We start from the raw sequence: 24,446 nt of genomic DNA, 5'->3' as shown, positions 1-24,446 counted from the left end.
AAATATTTTTAAATCATACAGCAGCTTGCTCACCACCTAAGGTAATGGGGCGGGGGGGGTGGGGTGGGGGGGAGAGACAATACACAAAACTCTGCATCAAGAAAATTATCCATGTATCAATTATCTAATTAAAATTACATCTCGAACACGTTACAAGTGATTTTCTGCAGATGGTGGACTGTAAATGACTTGGTGAAGTTCAACTTTTTTTCAAAGAACTTACTATGAAATCACAATGTAATACCTCTGCCCCACTGCATACTCTCCTCCCATCAGCTGCAAACTGCAATTGCTTAAGAAGAGTTGAACTGGCACTTTGGACAAATTCCTAGCCTTTTCCTTTAACCTCTAAGAACCTCCTGACTTTCTGCTCGTTTTTTTTTCCTGCTCTGAGGTCTCAAAGGTTTCAGCCCATCACAGAACCAACGCCTACTGCAAAGAACACAATTTATTAAAGACAACTTGTCATCAACAGCATTGATTCAAAGAACAAAACAGATGAAAAAACAAAAGCAGACTAACATTCTGACCCTCGGAGTGAGACCTGAATTCATTCAGCTCATTCAGTACATGTCCAAAGTCCTGGGGGAGCTTCCAAGTAGGAAGCCTGGGAGTCTCTGGCTCTTGGGGCCTCCCTTGAGAGTCTGGGGTGGGGCAGGGGGGAATTGCCAAGGGCAGGTCCTCCCACTGGGGGAGCTCCTTTAACCTGGGTATGGTCCCTGTGCTCTTTTGACCTTTCTTACAAGGCCAAGGAGAGGGCACTGGACCCAGGCCTGCCAATGAGGCGAATCAGATGCAGTGATTCAAGTAGTATGGTCCAGGAGGGAAGGCAGAGGGACAGGCAAGAGAGAATGCATCAGGGTCCTGGGCAGTGTCTGCTGGGTCCCAGGCTGTGGCCCAAGACTCAGGCTCTGAAGGGATCCAGCTGGGAGTGAACTACCAGCCAACAAGTTCTGGGAAGAGGGTGACCAGGCTGCTGGCAAGCAGTGTGTTTCTGCCCCATGCCAGGGTCTTTACACACCAGTTCCCCTTAGACCCAGCTCTATTACAGAGCTCAGAGCCCTTCCAGCCAGGATCTCCTGGAAAACCAGGAAGGTCCCAGAGGCAGGGAGAAGAGGATGCTGGAGGACCTGAAAGGTCAGGAAGACCGTATTTCCACTTCCCAAGCCCTACCCTTCATCCCCAAAACAAGCACTTGCCAATCTGCAATAAATAACCAGGAGTCTGAATAAATAGTAAAATCTCTCAAATACTGTTCTGGGAGAGGAGGAAAAAGGCAAGTGAAGCATCCACGGGACAGCCTGGCAGGAGCTGCCTGGCGGAAGCTGTTCCCGGCCCTCAGCCCCACGTCCTGGCTGTCAGACTCAGGGAGGCTTTGGGGGTTCCTGCTGGCCAGTCTGGGGAGATGAAGAGGAGCTAATCATCCAGACTTCCAGATGTAAACCCCCTGCCTCCTCGCAGAAGGAGGGAGGGTCTTGGTCAGAACAGGCCCAGGGTGGGAGGAGCCAGCTGTTCTACTCCAGACGCACCTGCCTCAGATCCCAGTCAGAACACAAGACCAGAGAAGGGCCAGCACCGACTTCAGCTCTCCTGAGAGTGGGGAGACACGGCACTCCAGGTCTGGACAGGACCCAAGCCTTTGAGCTCAGCCCCGCCCGCCCCCGAGAGGCTCCCTTTGGTCCCACTTGCCCTTACAGAGACCTGCCTGCCCTGGGCCGGCACCTGGAAGCCATGGGAATGACTACACCTCCGGAGCACCTGGATCCCAACCTTAATGCTTTTTTTCCTTTGGGAGAGGACCTTTGAGGAAACCTCTGGAAGACTCAGCTCTCCCTCTCCTCCCTCCCTGGGCAGGAGGGAGCTGGCTCTTCACAGGCCAACTGCTCTCAGCAGCTTGGGGTTTCCAAGAATTCCATGATGGGGCACAGGTTCAGGTCCCTCGAGTGAGGCACTGTGGGCTGGGGGCCCTGGGTGCCCAGTGCTGGGGGATGGGAACAGGCTGCAAAGACCAAGGCTGAGAGAGCTCTGCTGAGCCAGACTCTTCATTCTGTCTTCAGGGTTCTGAGCCAACGTTGAGGAGAGGAGAGGCAAGGGGCTGGGGATAAGGCAACCGAAGAGAAAAGGGCAAACGGACAGCAATGCAGATAGCGGCAGAAAGATGAGAGCCATACACCCTCCGTGAAAGAGCCTGAGGGAGAGAAAGGGAGACTGAGGCAGAGAGGTGACAAGACAAAGAAACAGAGACTAGAGGGAGGTCACCTTCCTCCATACACACGGACACACACACACACACACACACACACACACACACTGGAGGAGCAGCTCACGCCAGGGGGAATAAGACACACACAGCAACCCACAAGTACACACACACACGCACGCACGCGCACACGCACTCAGTGGGAAAGGGACAGAAGGTGTGACCTGGGCCTGGCAGCCTCTTAGCTCCTTCACAGTGTCACCTTCCCCATGGAGAAGCCCAGGAAGCACCAACCTCCAGAAGAAGCGGTTTCTGGCCCGTTTGCCGAGCACCTCCCCAACCAGAGCCCAGAAGACGGAGCAGGAGGGCAGGAAGGGAGGGGCAGACCAGAGGCAGGGAGGGGCCCGCAGTCTGCCCCAGCCCCGGGAAACCACCTCAAGAGCCCCTGCCTTGCTCGTGGCCCGGGCAGAAGGTCCAGGGCTGAAGGGTGGGGAGGAGCCCGGGCTCGGTGGTCAGGAAAAAGCGGGGCACAGCAGGCCCCTGACGGGAGGCCAGGGCAAGGCCTGGAGCACGCCAGTCTGGCATCGGCCCCTCTGGATGGGACCCCACAGGCTTCTGCATGTTCCAGAAGCCAGGGCACCGGGGTCAGCAGGGGCTTCTCTTCCAAACGTGGGTCTTTTGCCGCCAGGCTACTGTGAGTCTTGGAGTTCCTTGGCTTTCTGAAGGACCCGGCAGACGTCTGTGATAGGGTAATCCTGTGTGGGGGAAAGGCCAACAGTAGTATGCCTCTGAAGTCAGCCTGTCCTGCACCACCGCAGTGGACCTGGCACCCTGCTGGACCCTGGGCTAAAGGCTGGGGACCACAGGATACCAGACACCCCCGTCTGTCCAGTCCCTGCAGGGAGCTATTGCTACACGCGCTGCAGCACTGACTTAACCAACCCAACCAGTCACCCCAAAAGGTCTCAGCCCCTTCCCTAGGACCAGGACCACCTGCCTCACCTCCCGCCACCTCCTGCCATCGAGCCCTGAGCTCCATGCACGAGCCTGGACCAGGGCTGGACACTGTCCATGCATTCGCTCACTGGGTCACCTCAACAGCCTCATGAGGGGTTATGCGAATTTGCCTGTTTTACAGATCGAGTCAGTGAAGTTATTGAATACCAACCCCAGGCCAGGCGTTGGCAAAGCAATTAAGGCTCAGAGAGGCTGCCACTGGGCTTAGATGACATGACTAGCGCAGGAGAACAAAGATGTGAGGCCAAAACGGACTCCTGAGCCCATGTTCTTAACCACTAAGGCCCCCATGTTTCTTCCCCAGGCCGAGTGCCATTACCAGTGGGCGTTATTACCACATACTGGGTAATAAGGCTGTGTCTCAGCTATGACTTACTTATGCATAGTGCGTGGTTCAGAGAAGCCAAGTCACTGGCCACACCACACTCAAGGTCAGTGGCAAAGCCGGATTCAACCCAGATCCAAACCTAGATCTGCCTCGGGGGTCTGGACTCTCAAGCCCTGCCACCGTTTCCTGGTCCCGAGGCAGCCTGTCACAGTGGCTGGCATGGGTGGCCACCAGCTAAGTGTCTGCCTCGTGGCTGAAGACTGAGCACGTCCCCCCGAACTCCATTACCTGCAGGAGCCTCATGTTTACGGTAAAGTCCCCTTCCAGCAACTGCTCCCGAATCAGTCTAGGAAAAACAAGCAACAAAAAGCGCTGGGCCCCTCGACTACTCTGAGAGCAGGCCCACTGGGCCTCGTCCTGCTCCTGCCGCACCACCTGCAGCAAGTTTGGACTGATGCTCCCCTGAGAAGCCCAGAGGCTCAGTCTAGCTTCTTGACAGCAGCCCCCCGCCCCCAACCCCTCCTACAGCCACACTCACATGAGCATGGCGCAGCAGACCAGGAGGAGGAAGTCAAAGCGGTTGCTGTCGGCGAAGAGGGAGTCCCAGATCCGGATGACGTCAGGCAGCAGGAACTCCTGGGACAGCAGCAGGGTCAGCCAGCGGAAGGCAAAGAACTGGGGCTTGATGTTCTGCTCTTGCTGGGGAGACAGAGGTGTGTGGTAGGTGCGAGAACGTGTGTTGGCTAGTGGCCACGGACCACCATGCAGCTCAGGAGGGGTGAATTCAGATTAAGCAGCAGGCTCGGTGTGAGCTCCAGGCACATCGAGGCAGGGATGGCACCAGAGAGCCTCGCTCTGTGAAATGGGCGACTGCTGCTTGCTGCCAGCCAACGCTGTCAGATCGTCTGATTTTTTTTGAGGGAAGCCAAAAACCCAGACTTTTTTATATAAGCACTTTAGATTTATAAATGATGGCTCAAATTCTTTTAATACACTACACAGACTGTTACTATGGATTTATGGACAGAGACACCATTATTGGGCACTTACTGCAAGCCCATCCTTGTGCTTAATACAAGTGAGTTAAATATATCACTTATTTACTCCATACAACAACCGCACAAGGCAATTATTCCCAATGGGGACAAGCCCTCTGGTCGGCCACAGTGGATACTACTGACTGAAAAGCCTGTTATAAAACAACAAGCTGTAATTCCACACTTGGTTAAAAAGATATGTTTATGTATATTTTCTTGTTCACAAAACTGTTCCTGTTTATAAATAAATATTCTTTTTACTGAAGAATTCCCTGAAATAAACAGGAAATGCCACTCCCAAGAGTATTTTTTTGGGGAGGCCGCCTGGGTCTTAGGTGCAGTATGTGGGATCTAGTTCCTTGACCAGGGATTGAACCTGTATCCCCTGCACTGGAAGCACAGTCTTAGCCACTGGACTACCAGGGAAGTCGCTCCCATAATTTTTAAAAATGAAGTTCACGCTTCCCTTCTGGGAGGACTCTAACAGGCTGAACTCAGAGCATATGGTAAACACCCTGCACCATGCCTGGCACACAGGGCACCATACCCACCTCCCCTCATCCTCAGCCTGCCAGGCTCCAACCACCAGCTTCCCCACCTCCCCGCTGCCCCTCAGCACCTGGGTCATGGCCCCCTGGCAACAGCAGTCACTTGTAATCCTCAGACTCAGGCCAGTCCCCACCCTGGGGCTGGCTTGGGTGCTCAGGAGCCTGCTGTCCTCTCCCGCTCCCTGTCTGCCCTAACCTGTGTGGCCCTGGGGGTCCTCACCAGTTTCAGGTAGAGTTCCACGTCCTTATCTTTCAGGGTGGAGTACACCTTTTCCATCTTGTAGGTGATGCCACACTGGGAGTCGTCAAGGCTTTTGATGAAGTTGTCCCGGATCTCAGCCATGAGGTTGGTGAAGCAGAAAAAGGTATCTGCCTCAGCATGCTCTGGGAGAGACGGGCAGGGTCAGGGCAGCCGTGAGAGGACCAGCTGGCTCACAACACACCCCACCTCTCAACTATGTGAGAGCTCACCCTCAGCTCTGAGCCTCCACCAAGTCAGCCCGCCCTGGTCAGGCTGTGTCCCTCTGTACCTCCTCTGTCTGTGACCACTCTCCACACCCCACTCTCCAGCCCCAGACCAGACATAATTTTTTTTTTTTTGGCCATGCCAAACAGCTTGCGGGATCTTAGCCAGCGCCTTCCGCAGTGAAAGCAAGGCGTCCTAGCCACTGGACCAACAGGGAATCCCCACCTCGTTCTTCTCACAACTCTGACAGCGCTCTACACTGACTTTGTAGTTGATTACATGTTCTGCTGACATTTTAAAAATCATTATTTAAATCCTTCCTTTCAGCTTCCTGTCTATATAGGAGACAGAAATCTCTACTCATCTCCTCTACCAGAAATTCAGTTACAAATATGAATAGATCAGTAACCCGACGGGGGGCAGCTTCCCTGGTGGTCCGGTGGCTAAGACTCCAGGCTCCCAATGCAGCAGGCCCAGGTTCGATTCCTGTTCAGGGAACTAGATCCCACGTGCCACAACTAAGAGATCCAAGTGCTGCAACTAAGACCTGGTACAGCCAAATAAATATATATATATATTTTAAAGAGATCAGTAAACATCTAACATTCTAGAAAGTTCAAGCCAGAAAAGATCTCAGACATGATTCAGGCCAACCCCCTTATCTGACAGAGAGAATGGAGACCCCAAAACAGGGAAGTGAGTGGCACAAGAGCTTGATAAAGCCCATCAGTCCAGCTTTCCTTGGTCCGTTTCTCCAGGAGGCAGCAACAACGAGCGTGAGCGGCCAGGAGCCCACCTGTTTACCTCTCCACTCGCTGTTGGGGTCGGTGGCAAAGGTGTAGTAGAGGGGCCCCACAATCTCGTTCATGCCCTGCACGTAAGCGATGCCGGGGTTGAGCTTGGCGTAGATGAACAGGATCCGCTCCACCACCTCCCAGTGGGCCTCACAGCCGTTGGGCAGCACCACGTACTCGTTCATGGAGGGCGCCGAGTTCTTTTGTGGGGAGCTCATCTAGGGGGGACAAGGGCAGGGGCTCGGTAAGAAGGTTGGAGGCATGACGGACAGCCAGCCGAAACTTAACCTCCATCTCATGGGCAACCCAGGGCGGAGAGGGATGTGTCCAGCGCCACCAGGAACGAGCAGATAAATCCACAATGGGCAACATTCCGCAAGCCAGAGGGACTGAAATCTAATAATTTAGTGATAAAAGTCAGAACAGTGCTTACCTCTGAGAGAAGGGGTACCGACTGGAGAGGGGCATGGAAGAACTTTTTGGATGATGGAAGTGTTCCATGCCCTGATCTGGCTGACAGTTAATGTAGGTTTATACATGAGAAAATGTTCATCTAGTTGTATACCTAAGGTTTGTGCTTTTCTTGTATGTAAGTTATAGTTCAATTCAAAAAAAAAAATTCAAAATATGTCAAAAATAGACAACAGGTAAAGATTCTTGAAGTCAAATGCTGTGGGGGGTGGGGGGAGTGGAGGCCTGCTCCAGCTGCAGTGACTGAAGAAACTCAACATCCCAGCGCATCACATAAACTCTAACCTGGTGCTGGTTAGGATTCAAATCGACAAAAACGTTCTTGGTACAGGGAATTCCCCAGCGGTCCACTGAACAAGACTCCTTACTTTCACTGTTGTGGGCTCAGGTTCAATTCCTGGTCAAGGAACTAAGATCCCACAAGCCATACAGGGTGGCCAAAAAAAAAAAAAAAATCTTGATACAACTAGAGGACACCCGAACCAAGACTGGATGTGAGCTGTTATTAAGGATTATGAGTAACATCGGCAGATGTGACAGTGGTGAGGAGGAGGAGGAGGTCCTGATTCTCAGGGGATGCCTGCTGAAGGACTGAGGGGTAAGGGGTCAGGACATCTGCAAGTTTACTCTCTGTAACACACACACAAACACGGCAAAAGGTTAACAACTGGTGCATTTAGGTGGAAAGTAGAAGGGTGCGTGCTGTACTCTTCTTTCAACTTTTCTGAATATTTCAAAATCTTCCTAAGAAAAAGTTGGGAGATGAATGAAGAGATGATCTTGGTAAAAACTCACACAATAGAGCAGAGGACCCCAATGTCAGGATCCCTTGGGAGTTTTGTAAAAGTTCAAGTGCCTGGGGTTACCTGTATGAAGGTCACAGGCACATCCCCACAGGGACAGAGTATAATGCTGTCCTGGAAGCCCAGGGTTTTGTGAACATTAAGCGTCCTTTTCCATTATATATACACATCTATACACGTACACATGTGTGTACATGTGCACACACTAAGACGCATATATCACTAACATTGACCAAGAGAGTTTTATGGGCAAGACAAAGCCCTACAAGCCTTCCTGTTTAATGCCCAAAGCAGCCTAGAAGATTCTTTCCACATTAGTTTCAAGATGAGGAAATAGGTTCAGAAACGCTAGGCCACTCATCAGACGTCTCGCATTAAGTGGTGGCACTGGACTTGGACCCAGGCTGGCTCTAGAACCCGAGGCCCAGGCCTCAGAGAGTGCCCACTGCTTTCCAACAATCTGCACAGCCATGACCTCAGTTCACCCTCTTGGCAATTTAAAAGCTAGACAGGGCGGAAATGATTACGCCCAGTATACAGAAGAAGAAACAAAAGCCCAGGAAGGCAAGTCTGGTGTTACTTGCGCAGCATCAGACAGTCAGCCAGCTTTAACTCAAACCACCCAGCCCCTGGACCCAGAGGCCTAGGGATGGAGCTTGTGGTCTGGTTCTCCCACCAGGACTAGGTCTAAACCTAAACTCAGTTCTCAGCCATCAATTATTGTAGTGAAAGGAATGACAGAAGCCAGGTCCTCATCTTTCCAGGCAGACAGAACATCAGCAGCCAAGCAGGACGACCACCAACTCAGGCAGCTACACTGTCATTAAGCCAAGCGCTTGGCACCTCCTGACGCACCCAGCTCTGCTGTGGGCAGGTGGAACCAGGGGATCAGCCAGAACTTCCCAGTCACTCCTGGGAGGAAGGATGGCTGGTCTCCAGGAAACAAAGCCCTGATTGGTCATTCCACCCGGGGGGGGTGGGGGGGCGCGGGCAAGTGGGGCTGCTACAGTACCTGTCTCTAGCTTGCTGGGAGTTACAGAGGATTTTTCCATTGCTGGAGGACAGTGAAAAGTTTTGAGGAACAAGTCAAAGCTCCAGGCATGAAAGCAGTAGGCGTTAAGGAATAAGACAATATACCTCTTAGCAATAAGCAGCTTCTCAGAATTACCTAAGTCTGCTCGAAGCCTGAGGTTCCAACACGCAGCATAACTTGGCCAGCACAAGACCCACCCTTCCTTTCTCTGAGGTCTCTCACATCGCTCCCTCTCCACCCCAGGCCCCGCCCTACCAACCACAGCACCAGGAGGCCTCTCCACCTCCATTCCCGCCTCTCCCATCAACATCTTCACAGTGTCCACGGCAATCTTCGACAAAGGTAGTCTTATATCCCTGCTCCAGGAATGCTGCAGGGGTCCCCAGACCTCAGGACAAAGGCCCGTGTGGCCTCACCATCACTCACTTCTCCAGCATACTCCGGCCACCCTTCCCTCGCCCTCTCCCCAACCCAGCTCAGGCTGGACTCCTCCTTCCCTTGAACACACCCTGCTCTCTCCATACATGCCCTCCTCTCCCCCTGGAAGGCCCTTTCCTTTTCATCCTTTGAGCCTCAGCTTAAATGTCACTTCATCAGGAAAGTCCTCCCTGATGCCCAGACCAGGTCAGGTCCCTGCCCATCACTGTTCCCATTGCACTTCATCACACTTGCAGTTCCTTTTCCAAGCACCGCCTCCACCACAGACCAGCACTGAGCAGCAGGGCACCCCCCCACCCCCGGGCACCGTGACACCAGCCTTCAAATCTGATTTTCAGAAAGAGCCCGGAGAGGGATCGGGCAGGACCAAAGCTGCTCTGGGTAACAGCCAGGGCGGATAGTCGGGGCCCAGTGGCCCGTGGCCACTAGCCCCGAGGAAGCAGGAAGGAAAAGGCTGTCACGGGGGCCCCCGAGGCCCTCAGGTTGCCTCTCACATTTGTGACGCCGCTCCGGTTCCGAGCCACTGTCTGGGATTTCAGGGTCGTCTGCTCCACCCGCTTACGAAGGGTCTCGAATTCATTCTGAGGATCCAGGATGAGGAGGCAAGGGTACTCGGTGGCCCTCTGGAAGAAGGATATGTCTGGACACAACCTCCTGCAAGGGGAAACAGGAGAGGACCGTTACTTGGCTAGAGAGTTTGCGGTGTCTCCTCGGCCCTCTGCTGCCAGGTGTCCCAGCCTCCCCAAAGCCTTTTGTGTGTGTATAAGTTAGTAGCATTGTATTTCAAAAGCAATGTAGTCATCGTATATGTGTACATACCCATATATCGTATGTATGCTTACAAATAGATACACACACGTATATTTTTAAGTGTCCTTAGAAACTTACACTCTAACTCTTCTCTTAAACCACGAACAACTTTCCATGTCAAAAAGATAATATGTACAAGAGTATGAACTGTTTGTATTGTGGCTAAAGATGGTAATAGAGGTTTCATTAAGTTATAAATTGTACAATGGAGTACCACACAGCTGGGGAGACAGAGAAACAATCACGTGGGAAGACGGTCTCTAGAATGTGAAAGTTTTAAAGTGTATGTATGGCGGCGCACACACAGACTTCTCAGCTGAAGCTCTCTGCAAACCCGCCCTCCAGGAACACTGAACAACGCGCTACGGTCACTACCAGGCTAAGAACCTGTCTGCCCAGATCTGGGTTCAAGATGCAGTTCCTTCTTAAAATGGGGTGATGAAACACCTCGTGGGTAGAGGCTCCCCAACGCCAGCCTGAGAAGGAAGGAGGCAAGAGACCCACTGCCCCCCCTGGCTGAGCACCCTGGGCTGGGGTCCCACGGGGGCTGTCTGGCGGGGGACAGGGGGGCGGGCCTGGGCACAGTGAGCACAGGGGAGGAGCAGCCCCGGGTGGCGAAGGGCTGGTAACACCGCTGACAAGCAGCGGGGGCGGAAAGGGAGGAGGACGGACAGACTCGAGAACCCAAGCTCTGACCACTGGGCCACTGCAGACAGGCCCCCGGTTCCTCACCCAGCCACGTGGGAGAGTCACCTGCTGCCATGCCCACCCCGCAGGCCAGCACAGCCCGCGGGCCACACGTCCCTACCAAGAACAGCGCGCGCACGGTATAGCTCACAATCACTTTCTGACCCTGTCACTCCTCTGCTTAAAGCCTTTGGGAGACCGCCCCATGTCCCTGGGATTAAGTCCAAGGTCTGACCCCCGCCTGCCTCTGGTGGGGCCTCAGGCACACTGGCCTTCGCACTGCTCCTTGGACGGCCCAGCTCTGAAGGCTCTCAGGGCCTCCCCTGGGAGGTACCACAGCCCTCCCTTCCCCCACCCCCCAGGCTCCTCAGAATCTCAGCTGCTTCCTCAGGCAAGCGTCCCAGCTGCCCTGCAGCACCCTGAACTCTGCCTTCAGAGCAGTCGCCACACGTTAGCGACACGGAAGATCCATTTTGTTGAACGTCTTGTCTTCACATCTTCCCCCTCAGCTTCTAAGTTCCTTAAGGAGAGAGACCCTGTCTGTCTATTCCATGCTCAACCCCCCAGCCTGGCACTGAGCCTGTCACATAGAAGGGCCTCAATTTGTTGAAGGAAGGAGCAAATGAATCCATAGGTGCCTGGGCTACAAGTGACACTGAGGCAGGGAGAGAGGAGAGCTGGGCACTCAGGCCACCGCCAGCACCCCACACCCCTGCACCTCGCCAGGCTTGCTGTGCCTATGGCCTGGACTCAGCTATGGGGACGACTCCCCAGCAGTTTCTCAGACACCTCCCTATGGGGCTGGGCTGGGCTGGGCTGGGCAAGGGTAGAAGCGGCGGAAAATCCCCAGAAGCCTCAGGGCTGGCTCCCCGCCCCAGCGCCCTGCTCACCGGACATCTTTGTCGATCTGCAGCAGCACCTCGTTGTCCCTGAAGTATGTGTTCCACCGGCTGTCAGGGTTGGGGTTCAGAGGCTGTAGGGGAAAATGAGCCGTGCTGTCCTCGGCCAGCTAGGACCCCAGGGGCAGACCCCAGTCTTGGGTGCCTGAGCAGTAGCCCCAAACCAGCATTCCCAGCAGAGACGCAGCTACGGCTGAGACGGCCTGCGAGATAGTCGAGCGGCAGCATAGGCCCTTTGGCGGCCTCCCAAACCTCCATCCTCATCCACATCCCGCAGCCAAGACCTGAAGTCGGCTCTGAGCACTTCCCTGCTGGGCAGGGACTCTGCCCTTCCCTGTCCACGGCTCCAGAACGATATGTATAACAGGTGCTCACTAAACGCTTGCTGAATAAATGAATATTGCATCGTTAGGTCTCTCTGAATCTAATTCATCGATACTCTGAGTTGCCAATTCCAGTCCTTGGAGGATCAGGCTGGGTCCAATCCATCTCCACTTCCCAACTGTGAAGCACCAGGGAGGAGTTGGGTATTTGCAGATAGAACAAGGCTTCCTCTGGGCTGCAGAAACGCAGTTTACCCTCACCCCGGCCCTGCTCTGACTCCCTTCAACTACAGTATCACAGAAGCTTCCTGGAGGAAGGGGGCTGAGGAGCCAACGTGCGGAGGACTGGGCTCAGCGCTGCACACACAGCACTCCTGGATCCCAGTCATCGCTTGTGGTCCTGACTGGGCCTGGAGCCTGGGGAGAGCACGGAGACTCAACAGCCTTTGGCAGCTGAGATGCCAAACGCAGAAATGAGGTGCTGGGGTCGGGGGTGGGGGGGGGGCAGTAAAAGGGAGTAGGATCAGCAGCACCCAGCCTCTGGGCTGAGGGACCTCGCCCACCCCAAAGCCCACACCTCTCCCCGGCCCCACTCTGTAGCCTTGGTCCTCACTGCGGCCCCCTACTCACATGGTCCTCAAAGGTCACATCCTCCCTGGACACACCCATGTTGGCCTTGGCGATGCCAGGCTGGATGATCATTTCCCTCAGGAACTGAGAATACAGCTCCCTGGAGGAGAGGAGGGGAGAGAGGGATGAGCCCAGAGCAGTGCAGCAAGAGGAAGTGGGTTGGACTCACACCACCTGCTCTGCCCAATACAAAGGCCCTCCTGCCATCCCCTAGTGTCAGGGTCTCACCTCTGCTTGGCCAGGATGGAGGTCCATGAGGCTGTCTCCAAGGGGAGGTAGTTCAAGAGAATCTGCATACAGAGAGAGAAAAGCAAAGCTCTGGCAACTCCCCCAGCCCAACCCCAGAAGGAGACGGAGGCTGACAGGCCTCAAGGAAAATGTCTGATAAAGCCCAGAGAAGGCAGGACGGGCTGGGTAAAACCCAGGAATGCAGGCACGGGCTGGGGGTAGCCTTCCCTCTTCTCCCCACTGGCTTCCTAATCCTTTATCCTGAAGCAGCCCTTTCTACTGCGTTCCCTCCCACAGACTCTCCCAAACGATGATAAAACCTTGTGCTCAAAGGGCTTGGAAAGCAGGACACTGGGCTGCTGCTCCCACCTCAGCGAAAAGCTTTAGGCAAAGCATAGCCTTTTACTGTCCCAATCAGCATCGCTTCCACTAAGCTGTTTGGACCAGGAAGCAGAGAGCTTTGCGGGGATTACAAAGCATTCCATCCCCGGGGGGATCCCCGAGGGGATGCCAAGAGAAACAGAAAACCCAGAACTCCCCAGAAGAGCTTCTTGGGACGAGCAAGGAAAGGCAGAAAATAGGAAGAAGGGGCCAGGGGTGGGGACAGCCCATGCAGGAACCCAGGGACTCTCAGCAGAGCAGAAGCCCCACCCCAGGCACACCCACCTTCCAGCAGAGGCATCGCAGTCCGCCCTCACAGGGGATGCCTGTGGACACAGCAGGCAAAGGTCACGCCCCCGCAGAGTCCCAGAACCCCCCAGCCCTCCACCTTGGAGCTAGTCGGCAGGGAGTGGAGTGGGCAAGAAGTGCTTCTTCAAGAATCATTCGCTGCCAGAAAGACCGCTAGATGACGCTAATCCTATGTCCTCTCTCTCTGTGACCCCCGTCCGGAATATTCTTTTGAGGATGACAGCTTCTGATCTTTGATATTTCTTCCTCAGAGCAGCCTTGACCAACCACACCACTTCTTCCCAAATAAAGTCAGAGCCCTTGACATAAACAATCCACATCTCCTTCACGGCATCCCTCGTAAATGGGAATGTATGATATCATTTGTATATTTATTTAACATCTGTAACTCCTAATACTGGGGAAAGCCCTAGAAAGATGAAGACCAAATCTTACTGTTCCAGTACCTAGCCCAGGGTAGGTATTCTGTAAGTATCTGTGGAATATAAACTAAGCTCTGAATGCTCAGTGTTTTGTGTTTTACAGGCTTAAAACTTCACTTAATCCTTATAATAGCCCTAGTAAGTAATGAAGATCAGCATCATTGTCCCCATCTTACAGATAAAGCAATTCAGCTATGAAGACAGAGAAATCAAGGACTCCAACACAGGTCTGACTCTAGAACCCAGCTTGTAACCACTGCCGCAGACTGCCTCCCCTGGGGCCTGGCAGATTCTTTAGCTCAGCACAGATCCCAGAAACCCCTCAAGATCTTCAGGGCCTAAATATCACTCCTGAACGGAAAGACGAACTTCTCCTGAAATACTGTCAGGAGCTCACAAAGCAGCTGTTGCTCCAGTCTCCCTAGTACTGTGAACAGCAGTACTGTGAAGCCCTCACCTCAGAATCTGCATGGGGATGCAGAGGGCAACTCAAGCATCCTTGCTGACAAAGTTACAAAGGCAGAGCAGCCACAAGAAGCTACCAGAACACCCTGGGGTATTTTTAAAGACATGCAAGAGTCTCTGTGCTGAAGTTAGCCAGTCTGGGGAGGGGAAACTCAAAAACTGCTGGGGTTCAGCTCCTTAAAGTGAGTGACTCAAGGCTGGAATTTTACCAGGAACCAAAGTTCACTGTTGCCTGAGTTGGCTTTGATTCTAAGCCATGGAGAGAACCAGGAACCGCTCTGTAGCTAACCAAATTCTACAACACAGGAAGCCTGCTGAGGAATGAGAAAAGACCTTTGCTCTGTTCAAGAAGTCTCCCCTCTGCCCTCCAGTTACTCCCAGGAAGCAATCAGCATCACTTATAGGCCAATGAGCACCTGGTCTAAGGTCTGTGTGTGTGTTCGCATCCGTGCGCACTTAGTCACTAAAGTCCTGTCCAACTCTTTGCACCTCAAAAGACTGCAGCCTGCCAGGCTCTTCTATCCATGTGATTCTCCAGGCATGAATACTGGGTTGCCATTTCCTCCTCCAGGGCATCTTTACAACCCAGGGATCAAACTCGCGTCTCCTGCACTGCAGGCGAATTCTTTACCACTGAGCCACTAGGGAAGCCCAGTCTAAGGCCTACAGGCATGCTAACTGAGGGCGCCATTGCTCTGAGAACCAAGCCTGGGGCGTCCCTGGTTGTTCAGCTCCACAGAATCTGGAGAAGTTCCCAAAAGGCAGCCCGGTCCCCAGAACTGGCCAGGTGTGGCCTTGGCTCGCTGCCCCTCCATCTTTGTCACAAGGCTGCTCCAAGAAAACCCTGAAAATGGCGAGTTGCCTCTTACCACTAAAACTGAGTTCCCGGAGCTTTTCCAAGGCAATTGTGGGCTCCTTCAGGACATCCTGGAAATCTGCAATCCTAGAAGGAGGGAGACAGAGGCAAATGACCCACAAACCCCAAGATGACAGGCTTAGCGACCCCTCCTAAAGCCTACAGCTCCCTTACACCCCCAGTCTCCAACCTGTTCCTCCCTACCCCTCAGGACACAAAGATGCCAAACACAGGCAAAACCCTGGCTAAAGGGCAGCTTTGAAGAACTACAGATCACTTTTTCCTCTTAAGTCCAGAAATCTATAGGATACTCCTGTCTGAAGGTTCTCAAATGAGCACCATGAAATCAGACACATTCTAACATTTACTGAGCCTGCATTTACTGGCCACTTCCTGCTGGCCAGGTCCAAACCACACTGTCTCTATCTGAACTCCAAAAACCCTTAGAATCAGGAGAAATCTGATCTGTGGACAAGGACACGTGTACTCTGCACCCAGCATCCCAAGCTCAAAAATAAAACCATTAGAAGACCTCTGGGCCGCGGGGCAGGCAAGGACAAAAGGTTTAAAAACTGGAGGAAAACTGAAGAATAAGCAAAATTAGCCAAAGCTGCAGGATTTGGCCCCGGGGATGGGGGTGGGGGGAAGAGACTGGAGAATCTAGGTTTTCTAGCATTTCTAGTAAGAAAAGGGTAAGTGGAAGGGTAAGCATTTGGATAGAGGAGGTTACTGGGGCAAAGGGTTAACAAGGGGGAGAAAAAGGCTGGGGGGTGCATCGGGATCGGGCATCAAGGCCCAAGAGGAAGACACCAGGGGAAAGGATCCAGGGTGCGGGGGAGAGAGAGAGAAGCGGCAGCACCGAGGGGCAGGAGAGATGTCCCGGTTCCGTGCCCCCGCTCAGGCCCACAGCAGAGGCTGGAAAGTGGGCGCCCCAAACCTTCAGCCCGCGGAGGGGTTGAGGGGCGGCGAGGGGGGAGGTCCCGATTCCTAGCCACATTCGCTCGCCCCCCCTCCACCCCCGCAGGTCAAAAGGGACAGCATGGCCAGCACTGGCCTGGCTGGTCGGCCCTGGTGGCTCCTCACCGGCTCTTGTGCAGACTCGACATGGTGTTGACTTCCGGATCTCCCCCCCGCTGCCGCCGCCTCCTCCTCCTCCTCCTCCGCAGCCGCCACCGCCCCTCAGGGACGCGGGGCTCTGGGCAAAGGCCTCCGACCGGAAACTCAGCCGCAGGCGCGCGCGTTCCGCACTGTCCCGCCCCGCCCCGTTCACGTGCCACTCCTGCTCCTTGTCACTAGCAGACGGCCCGGCGGGATGGGCGGGGCGAGAGGACGCCGGGAAGGAGGCCCCGCCTCCGCTCCGCCCCTCCGCCCCTCCCGCTACCTAGTGCGTCAAGTTTGAGGACGCGCAGGTGACCGGCGCAGACCGTGCGCACCCGGGCTTCTGTCTTGCCATTGCCTGGAGGTTAAGAGGGGCAAGCTTCCGTATGCAAACACGCCTTTCACCTGGTCCTCTTCCTTACGGGTTGCACACTTGCAGTGAGCTGCTGAGCTGTCCTTTCAAGGATGTCCTGGAGATGGTGTAGTCGCGAAGTCGCGTCCGACTTGTGATCCCATGGACTGAAGGTAGCCCACCCGGCCTCCTCTGTCTGTGGGATTTCCCAGGCAAGAATACTGGTGTGGGTTGCCATCTCCTTCTCCATCAGGAATGTAGACCCCAACCCCCTCGCTAAGCTATACAGGCCTCCCTGGCTGGTCTTTTCACTGCTGAGCCCCGGACGCCTATAGGAGTGATCACACTGAACAGATGGTTCAGTAAATACTGAACGGAAGAGCAGGACCACAATTCAGTGATTCCTTGATTTTTGGATTTCATGAATACGATATTTACCATAATATCAGAACAAAAAGGGAAAAACAAAATTTCAGGATCCTTCCCAAGAAAAAAAACAGTTGGCAGCCATACATATGTGTACTTATGCGCTAATTGTCTTTATTTTTTAATGTCTCCACAGATGGGTGAAAACTTTGTCACTGGACTGTATAATCTTGAAATCTCCAGCTCTCAGCTGCTGCCCACCAAGACTTCACTGCCCCATGGCCCAGGCACACAGACATCTGTTCCTTTATTCACTCACCACACAGCTTCTGCTCCCACTTGTGTGCTAGGTACTGTGCTAAAGGGCTCCTCACAGGACAAAGGTTACGTTCCTTTACATGAAATATAAGAAATGAATAAATGTTGACTTAATTGCTGGTGGCTCAGATGGTAAAAAAAGATCTGCCCGAGAGACCCAGGTTCAATCCCTAGGTTGGGAAGATCCCCTGGAGAAGGGAATGGTTACCAACTCCAGTATTCTTGCCTGGAGAATTCCACAGAGGAGCCTGGTGGGCTACAGTCCATGGGATCGAAAAGAATCAGACACAACTGAGCAACTAACATTTTCACTTTTTAAAAAATGACTTAGTTGCACAACAGGAAAGAAATTTTTTTTCCCAAATAAAAAGAATACCAGACAGCCCTTTGAAAGTTTGATTAGGAAGGCAGGGAAAAACACAGCCATGTGTTAAGAAAAATAGACCCTTGGCTATCATTTGGAAGAAAAAAAAAAAAAAAGATCTATTCCTACCTAATATCTGACTGAAAATTTAATTCTAAATGAATTGAAGCTCTATAAGGGCAAAAACCTATGGGATTGAAAGAAAAATATATAGAAAAAATATTTATAATCTTGGAGAAGGAAGACAGAAGGCCCAGAAGCTATGAAAGATAAGACAGATGTATAACTACATAAAAATTTTCAGTCTCTAATGTCCTTGGTGATCCAGTGGTTGAGAATCTGCCTGTGAATGCAGGGGACATGGGTTCAGTCCCTGGTCTGGAAGGGTTCCATATTCCTCGCGGCAACTAAGCCCATGTGGGGCAACTACTGAAGCCCGAGTGTTTAGAGTCTGTTCTCTTCAACAAGATAAGCCACCACAATGAGAAGCCTGTGAACTGTAATTAGAGAGTAGCCCCCTACATGCTCCATGGGGTCGCAAAGAACTGGACAGGACTGAGTGACTTTCACTTTCACTTTCCCCTACTTGCTGCAACTAGAGAAAGTCCATGCACAGCAAGGAAAACCCAGCATAGCCAAAAATAAATTAATTCATTTCAGTCTCTTAATGATAAAGTAAAAGACAAGCATCAATATGGAAAAATATGTGCAGCTTTTATGATAAAGGGTTAATCTTCATAACATATACAGAGTTCTTAAATCAACAAGAAAAAGAAACACCCCAAAAGCGAAAAGCAATCATTCATTCTAGAAATGTACTCAGTGCCTCTGATGTGCCAGGTATATCCTAGGCATTGGGGATTTAGTAATGAATAAAAGACAAAATCCCTTCCTTTGAAGCATTGAGGTTTTAGTGAGGGGAGCTAGATTTTAAATAGGGTAAATAAGTAAACTTAATGGTACGTCAGATGGTGATAAATTCCTACAGGGGAAGATAAAGCAGGAGTAGGTAGTGGGATGGACATGAATTTGAGTAAGCTCCAGGAGTTGGAGATGGACAGAGGAACCTGGCGTGCTGCAGTCCATGGGGTCACAAAGAGTCAGACACGCCTGAGCGACTGAACTGAACTGAGGTAGTAGAAGGGGGCTGCGATTTTACACAGTGGGATCAGGAAAACCGCTCTGAGGTGACGTCCAAACAAACATCTGAAGGAGGTAAGGCAGCAGAGCAGGCACTTCAAAGAAGAAAGAAAAATCCGATCCCTGAAACGACACTGACTTGGACTCACACTCAGGAATGCCAGTCAAACAATCATATCACGCCTCTTAGACTCGAAAAAGTCATCAGCATTTATTACACCCACCATCACCAGGGTGTGGAGAAACAGACCTCTCAAACAGCTTTCAAAAGACTTGATGTGGTACAGCTGTTTCACAGTCATTCGACAAGAACTAATGCCATTTTTAAAAATTATTTTATTGGCTGTGCTGGATCTTCACTGCTGCACGGGGGCTTTCTCTAGTTGTGGAGAGCAGGGGCTGCTCTCCAGTTGCAAAGTGCAGGCTTCTTGTTGCAGTGGACTCTCTTGTCACAGACCACACTACTGCACGTGGGCTGGGTCGCTGTGGCTCCTAGGCTCTAGAACACAGGCTTAGAAGTTGTGGCACACGGGCTTAGTTCCTCCACAGCATGTGGAATCGTCTTGGAGCAAGGAGCAAACCAGTCTCCCTTGCATTGGAAGGCAGACTGTTCACCACTGGATCACCAGAGAAGCCCCAATTTTTTTAAACTTTTTATATTGAAGTATTATAAGCTTTCCCTCAGTGGTTTCTTTTTTTTTTTTTCTTGGCCACACCACAAGGCTTGCAGAATTTCAGTTCCCTGAGCAGGGACAGAACCTGAGCCTCTTCACCCAAAGTGTGGGAGTCTTAACCCCTGGACCGCCAGGGAATTAATACAATTTTACCAGCTTCTGGATATAATCATCTGTAAATGACTCATATTTAAAGTGTACACTTCCATAGGCTTAGACATATGTGAAACCACAATTAAAATAATAAATATACCCATCACCCCCAAAGGATTTCTCCTGCTCTTTTCTCCTTCCTCCCCACCTCCATGCCCAGGCAACCACTGATCTGCTTGCTGTCACTACAGATTAGGTTGAGTTTTCTAGACTTAATTTTTTTATCTGGCTCTTTTCACTCAGCATAATTACTTCAAGATTCGTGCATGTTGTAGCATGTACTAGCACTTTTCATTGCCATAGATTCCATTACTAGATGAATCAACCACAGTTGATCCATTCATCTTGGTTGAACACTTGGGTTGTTTCCATTTTTTGTCTGTTACACTGAAAGCTACTATGAACATTGATGCAAAAGTCTTTTTGTGTGCCCATACTTTCTCTTCCCTTAGACTGGAATGGCTGGATGAATTTTAAAAATTTTTTAATCTGGTAAACCATTTTCCAAAATGGATGTATCATTTTATAGCCACTGCAGAAGTGTGTGACAGTTTCTCTTGTACCATCTCCTCACCACTGATGGCTTAGATGGTAAAGAGTTTGCCTGCAATGCAGGAGAGCTGGGTTTGATCCCTGGGTTGGGAAAATCCTCTGGAGGAGGGCATGGCAACCCACTCCAGTATTCTTGCCTGGAGAATCCCCATGGACAGAGGAGCCTGGTGGGCTACAGTTGCAAAGAGTCAGACACAACTAAGTGACTAATCGTGCGTGTGCACACACACACACACACATCTCCTCACCAGCACTTAGTGTAGTCGGTCTTTTTTATCTTAGACATTCTAGTAGGTGCATAAAAAGTGAAGTAAAAGTGTTACTGACTCAGTCATGTCCAACTCTTTTCTACCCCATAGACTGTAGACCACCCCCAACCCCCTAGGCTCCTCTGTCCATGGAATCCTCCAGGCAGGAATACTGGAGTGGGTAGCCATTCCCTTCTCCAGGGGATCTTCCCCACCCAAGGATGGAATCCAGGTCTCCCACATTGCAGGCAGATTCTTTACCTTCTGAGGCAGCAGGGAAGCCCTGTGGTATCTTCCTGATGTCCTAATATGCATTTCAATAAAGATTAATCTTGTTGAACATCTTTTCATGTGTTTGCCATCTATGTATCTTCTTTGGGGAAGTTATCTGTTCAAATCTATTAAAATTTTCCCATTGTTTTCTACTGAATTGCTTGTTTCCTTGTTGAAATTGAGTTTTGGGGACTCTTTAGATATTCTGGATGAATGTATTTTCTTTTTAATTGTGGCAAAATGAACATTACATAAAATTTACCATCTTAATCATTTTTAAGTACAATTCAGTAGTGTTAAGTACACTCAACATTGTTGTGGATCTAATCTCCAGAATTCTTTTCACCTTGCAAAACTGAAACTCCCACTAAACAATTCCCCATTCTTCCTTCCCCAGCCTCTAGCAACTTCCATTCTATTTTCTGTCTATGAATTTGACTACTCTAGGTACCTCACGTAAATGAGATAGAGTATTTATCCTTTCTGTGACTGGCTTATTTTGTTTAGACTCATCCATGTTTCAGCATGAGTCAGAATTTCCTTCCTTCTAAAGACTGAATAATATTTCATGTTTTGTTGACCCACTCATCCATCAGTGGACACTTGGGTTGCTTCCACTTTGGGGCTACTGAAAATAATGCTGCTGTGAACCTGGGTGCACAAACATTTCTTCAAGACCCTGTTTTCAATGCTTTGGGGTATATATCCGAAAGGTAAATTGCTGGGTCATATGGCAATCCTCTTCTTAATTTTTTGAGAAACTACCATACTGTTTTCCATAATGGCAACACCCATTTACATTTTTTACCAAAAGTGCACATTTCAATCTCTCCACATCTTCACCAACACATTCTTTTCTATTTTTATGATCATAGTCATCTTAATGGGTATGACATGGTACGTCTTTTTTTTTTTTACTTTATAATATTGTATTGGTTTTGCCATACATCAACATGCATCCGCCATGGGTGTACACGTGTTCCCCATCCTGAACCCCCCTTCCACCTCCCTCCCCATACCATCCCTCTGGGTCATCCCAGTGTACCAGCCCCAAGCTTAATGTATCCTACACCGAAAAAATATGGAACACTTCACGAATTTGCGTGTCATCCTCGCACAGGGGCCATGCTAATCTCTGTATCGTTCCAAATTTAGTATATGTGCTGCTGAAGCGAGCACCATCTTTTAATTTTTTCATTAAATTTTTTCCTATTTTTTGGTTGTGCTGGGAGACATTTGAGATCTTAGTTCCCCCACCAGAAATCAAATCCATGTCCCCTGTAGAGAAATTGTGGTGTCTTAACCACTGAACCACCAGGGAAGTCTCCATCTGTCTTTTTAAAATGTGTGACTTGTAGATATTTTCTTGTGGTTTGTGGCTTGCCTTTATAGGCTTTTTTTTTTTTAAAGAGCATTAGTTCCTAATTTTGATAAAGTCTGAACAATCCTTGATATCATATCCCTCAATCTTTTACCTACTCTGATATCACAAATATTTTTCTCCTACAGTTTATAGTTTTAGGTTCTATTGTTGGGGCCAATGTGAAGAAAGCAGGAAGGACTCCATCTTGAAGTCTGTCATCCATCTTAAAAACAAGCTGTGAACTGGGCCCTGAACCCTGCCCAAGAGTGAGGAAACCATTGCTAGCGAAAACCAAGTCTCCTGGAGACCTCCCTCCTTACAGATGACAAAGGGAGATTGTAGTTGAGGTCAGGCTGCCCCTGTTAGATTAACCATGAAGACATCCCCCCTTGATGTGTAAGCATTATTCCCCCACTTTAACCGTAACTGTTTGTTCTCCTAGCACTTACTTGTTGTAAAGCTCAATCATATACAACAAAAAGGTTGCTAACGTGTAACCCGTCACATAGTCCAGGCTATAAACTGTGCCTCTCAGAAACATCAGGGTCCTTGTTGGGGACTGATTCCCCCTGGACCTGGCGGCCTAATAAACTGTACTCCATGGTCCTGAGTGTCCTTTGGGGTGTGTTTTGTGACTCTGGATTCCACGACACTATATTTAGATCTGTGATTCATTTTAAAACATTTGCGACCCACTTTGAATTAATTTTTGTAAATAGTGTGGGGTATGTATAAAGTTCATTTATTTTCATATGAATATCTAATTGTTGAAGCACCGTTTGTTGAAAAAGTTATCTTTTTTCCAACTGAATCAAAATCAATCATGTACTTGCAGGACTTATATCTGGACTTTCTGTTGCATTACACTGATCGCCTTGTCTATCCTTTTAGCCTCACAACACTACTTAAGTATCTCTGTAAGCCTTAAAGCTCTACACTGTAGCCCTATAATTCTGTAGCTTTATAAATTCTTAAAGTTAAGTAGTGTTAAGTCCATCAACTCTGTTTCCTTTTTAAAGGTTATTCTGGTTTTTGACCTTGATAATTTGTGTTGTATAGGAATTTCAGAGTCTGCTTGTCAATTTCTCAAAAGCAAAATCTGCTGGGATTTTGGTTGGGACTTTTGAAACTACAGATCAATTTGGAAAGAGGTGATATCCTAACATTATTGAATCATCTGATCCATGAACATAATACATGGCTCCTGGGATTTTGGTTGGGACTTTTGAAACTACAGATCAATTTGGAAAGAGGTGATATCCTAACATTATTGAATCATCTGATCCATGAACATAATACATGGCTCCTGGGATTTTGGTTGGGACTTTTGAAACTACAGATCAATTTGGAAAGAAGTGATATCCTCACATTATTGAATCATCTGATCCATAAACATAATACATGGCTCGATTTATTTGGATTTCCCTGGTGGCTCAGTGGTAAAGAATCCATCTGCCAGTACAGGAGACCTGGGTTCCATCCCTGGGTCGGGAAGATCCCCTGCAGAAGGAAATGACAACCCACTCTAGTATTCTTGCCTGGAGAATTCCATGGACAGGGGAGTCTGGTGCGCTACAGTCCATGGGGTTGCAAGAGTGGGACACGCCTTAGTGACTAAACGACAACAGCCATTTATTCGGGTCTTCAGTTTCTCTTGGGATTTCCCTAGTGGCTCAGACAGTAAAGCGTCTGCCTACAATGTGGGAGACCTGGGTTCGATCCGTGGGTTGGGAAGATCCCTTGGAGAAGGAAATGGCAACCCACTCCAGTACTCTTGCTTGGAAAATCCCATGGGTGGAGGAGCCTGGTAGGCTACAGTCCATGGGGTCGCGAAGAGTCGGACACGACTAAGCGACTTCACTTCACTTCACTTCACTTAGTTCCTCTCAGCTGTGTTTTGTAGTTTTCAGTGTACAGGTCTTACACATAATTGAGGCCTTAAAAAGCATCACTACGAACAAAGCTAGTGGAGGTGATGGAATTTCAGTTGAGCTATTTCAAATCCTGAAAGATGATGCTGTGAAAGTGCTGCACTTAATATGCCAGCAAATTTGGAAAACTCAGCAGTGGCCACAGGACTGGAAAAGGTCAGCTTTCATTCTAATCCCAAAGAAAGGCAATGCCAAAGAATGCTCAAACTACTGCACAATTGCACTCATCTCACACGCTAGTAAAGTAATGCTTAAAATTCTCCAAGCCAGGCTTCAGCAATACGTGAACCATGAACTTCCAGATGTTCAAGCTGGTTTTAGAAAAGGCAGAGGAACCAGAGATCAAATTGCCAACATCCTCTGGATCATCAAAAAAGCAAGAGAGTTCCAGAAAAACATCTATTTCTGCTTTATTGACTATGCCAAAGCCGCTGACTGTGTAGATTACAATAAACTGTGGAAAATTCTG

At 50.2% G+C, this 24,446-nt stretch overlaps 1 protein-coding gene, 1 long non-coding RNA gene and 1 other non-coding gene across 5 annotated transcripts; 1 reads left to right on the top strand and 2 right to left on the bottom strand.

Annotated features, from left to right (window-relative positions):
- Positions 1-433: 433 nt before the first annotated feature.
- Positions 434-16,412, bottom strand: TBC1D13 (TBC1 domain family member 13). 3 transcript variants are annotated; one of them, XM_044926427.2, is made up of 12 exons: positions 16,229-16,412; positions 15,159-15,232; positions 13,379-13,419; positions 12,713-12,774; positions 12,485-12,584; positions 11,523-11,605; positions 9,630-9,789; positions 6,401-6,608; positions 5,351-5,514; positions 4,084-4,181; positions 3,834-3,891; positions 434-2,955 (listed from the first exon to the last, which is right to left on the bottom strand). In XM_044926427.2, exons 1-12 carry the CDS (start codon positions 16,249-16,251, stop codon positions 2,890-2,892), a joined length of 1,137 nt encoding a protein of 378 aa, XP_044782362.1. In that variant the 5' UTR covers positions 16,252-16,412; the 3' UTR covers positions 434-2,889. The 3 variants fall into 3 exon arrangements, with proteins under 3 accessions (XP_044782362.1, XP_006065407.1, XP_025117583.1); XM_006065345.4 differs by having other exon boundaries at positions 4,084-4,244; positions 16,229-16,403; XM_025261798.3 differs by lacking the exon at positions 13,379-13,419 and having other exon boundaries at positions 4,084-4,244; positions 16,229-16,303.
- Positions 16,413-16,534: 122 nt separating this feature from the next.
- LOC102404680 lies at positions 16,535-17,402 on the top strand. The gene is made up of 2 exons (XR_328145.4): positions 16,535-16,768; positions 17,158-17,402. It is a non-coding gene; the product is annotated as an uncharacterized LOC102404680 (long non-coding RNA).
- A 4,356-nt stretch (positions 17,403-21,758) lies between these two features.
- Positions 21,759-21,862, bottom strand: LOC112578305. The gene has a single exon (XR_003102597.1). It is a non-coding gene; the product is annotated as a U6 spliceosomal RNA (small nuclear RNA).
- Positions 21,863-24,446: the final 2,584 nt, after the last annotated feature.

The sequence above is a fragment of the Bubalus bubalis genome, chromosome 12 (genome assembly GCF_019923935.1).
Source record: "Bubalus bubalis isolate 160015118507 breed Murrah chromosome 12, NDDB_SH_1, whole genome shotgun sequence".
NCBI classification, from domain to species: Eukaryota; Metazoa; Chordata; class Mammalia; order Artiodactyla; family Bovidae; genus Bubalus; species Bubalus bubalis.
This window is presented reverse-complemented; position numbering and strand designations above follow the sequence as displayed.

What these genes read in the sequence shown, in the direction of transcription:
- TBC1D13 (XM_006065345.4), bottom strand. Translation starts at nt 16,251, where the DNA reads ATGTCGAGTCTGCACAAGAGCCG. An exon ending in ACCGGAGCGGCGTCACAAAT is followed by an intron (nt 6,609 to 9,629) that starts GTGAGAGGCAAC and finishes TGTCCCCCCTAG; the next exon opens with ATGAGCTCCCCACAAAAGAA. An exon ending in TAAACATGAGGCTCCTGCAG is followed by an intron (nt 2,956 to 3,833) that starts GTAATGGAGTTC and finishes TCCCCCACACAG; the next exon opens with GATTACCCTATCACAGACGT.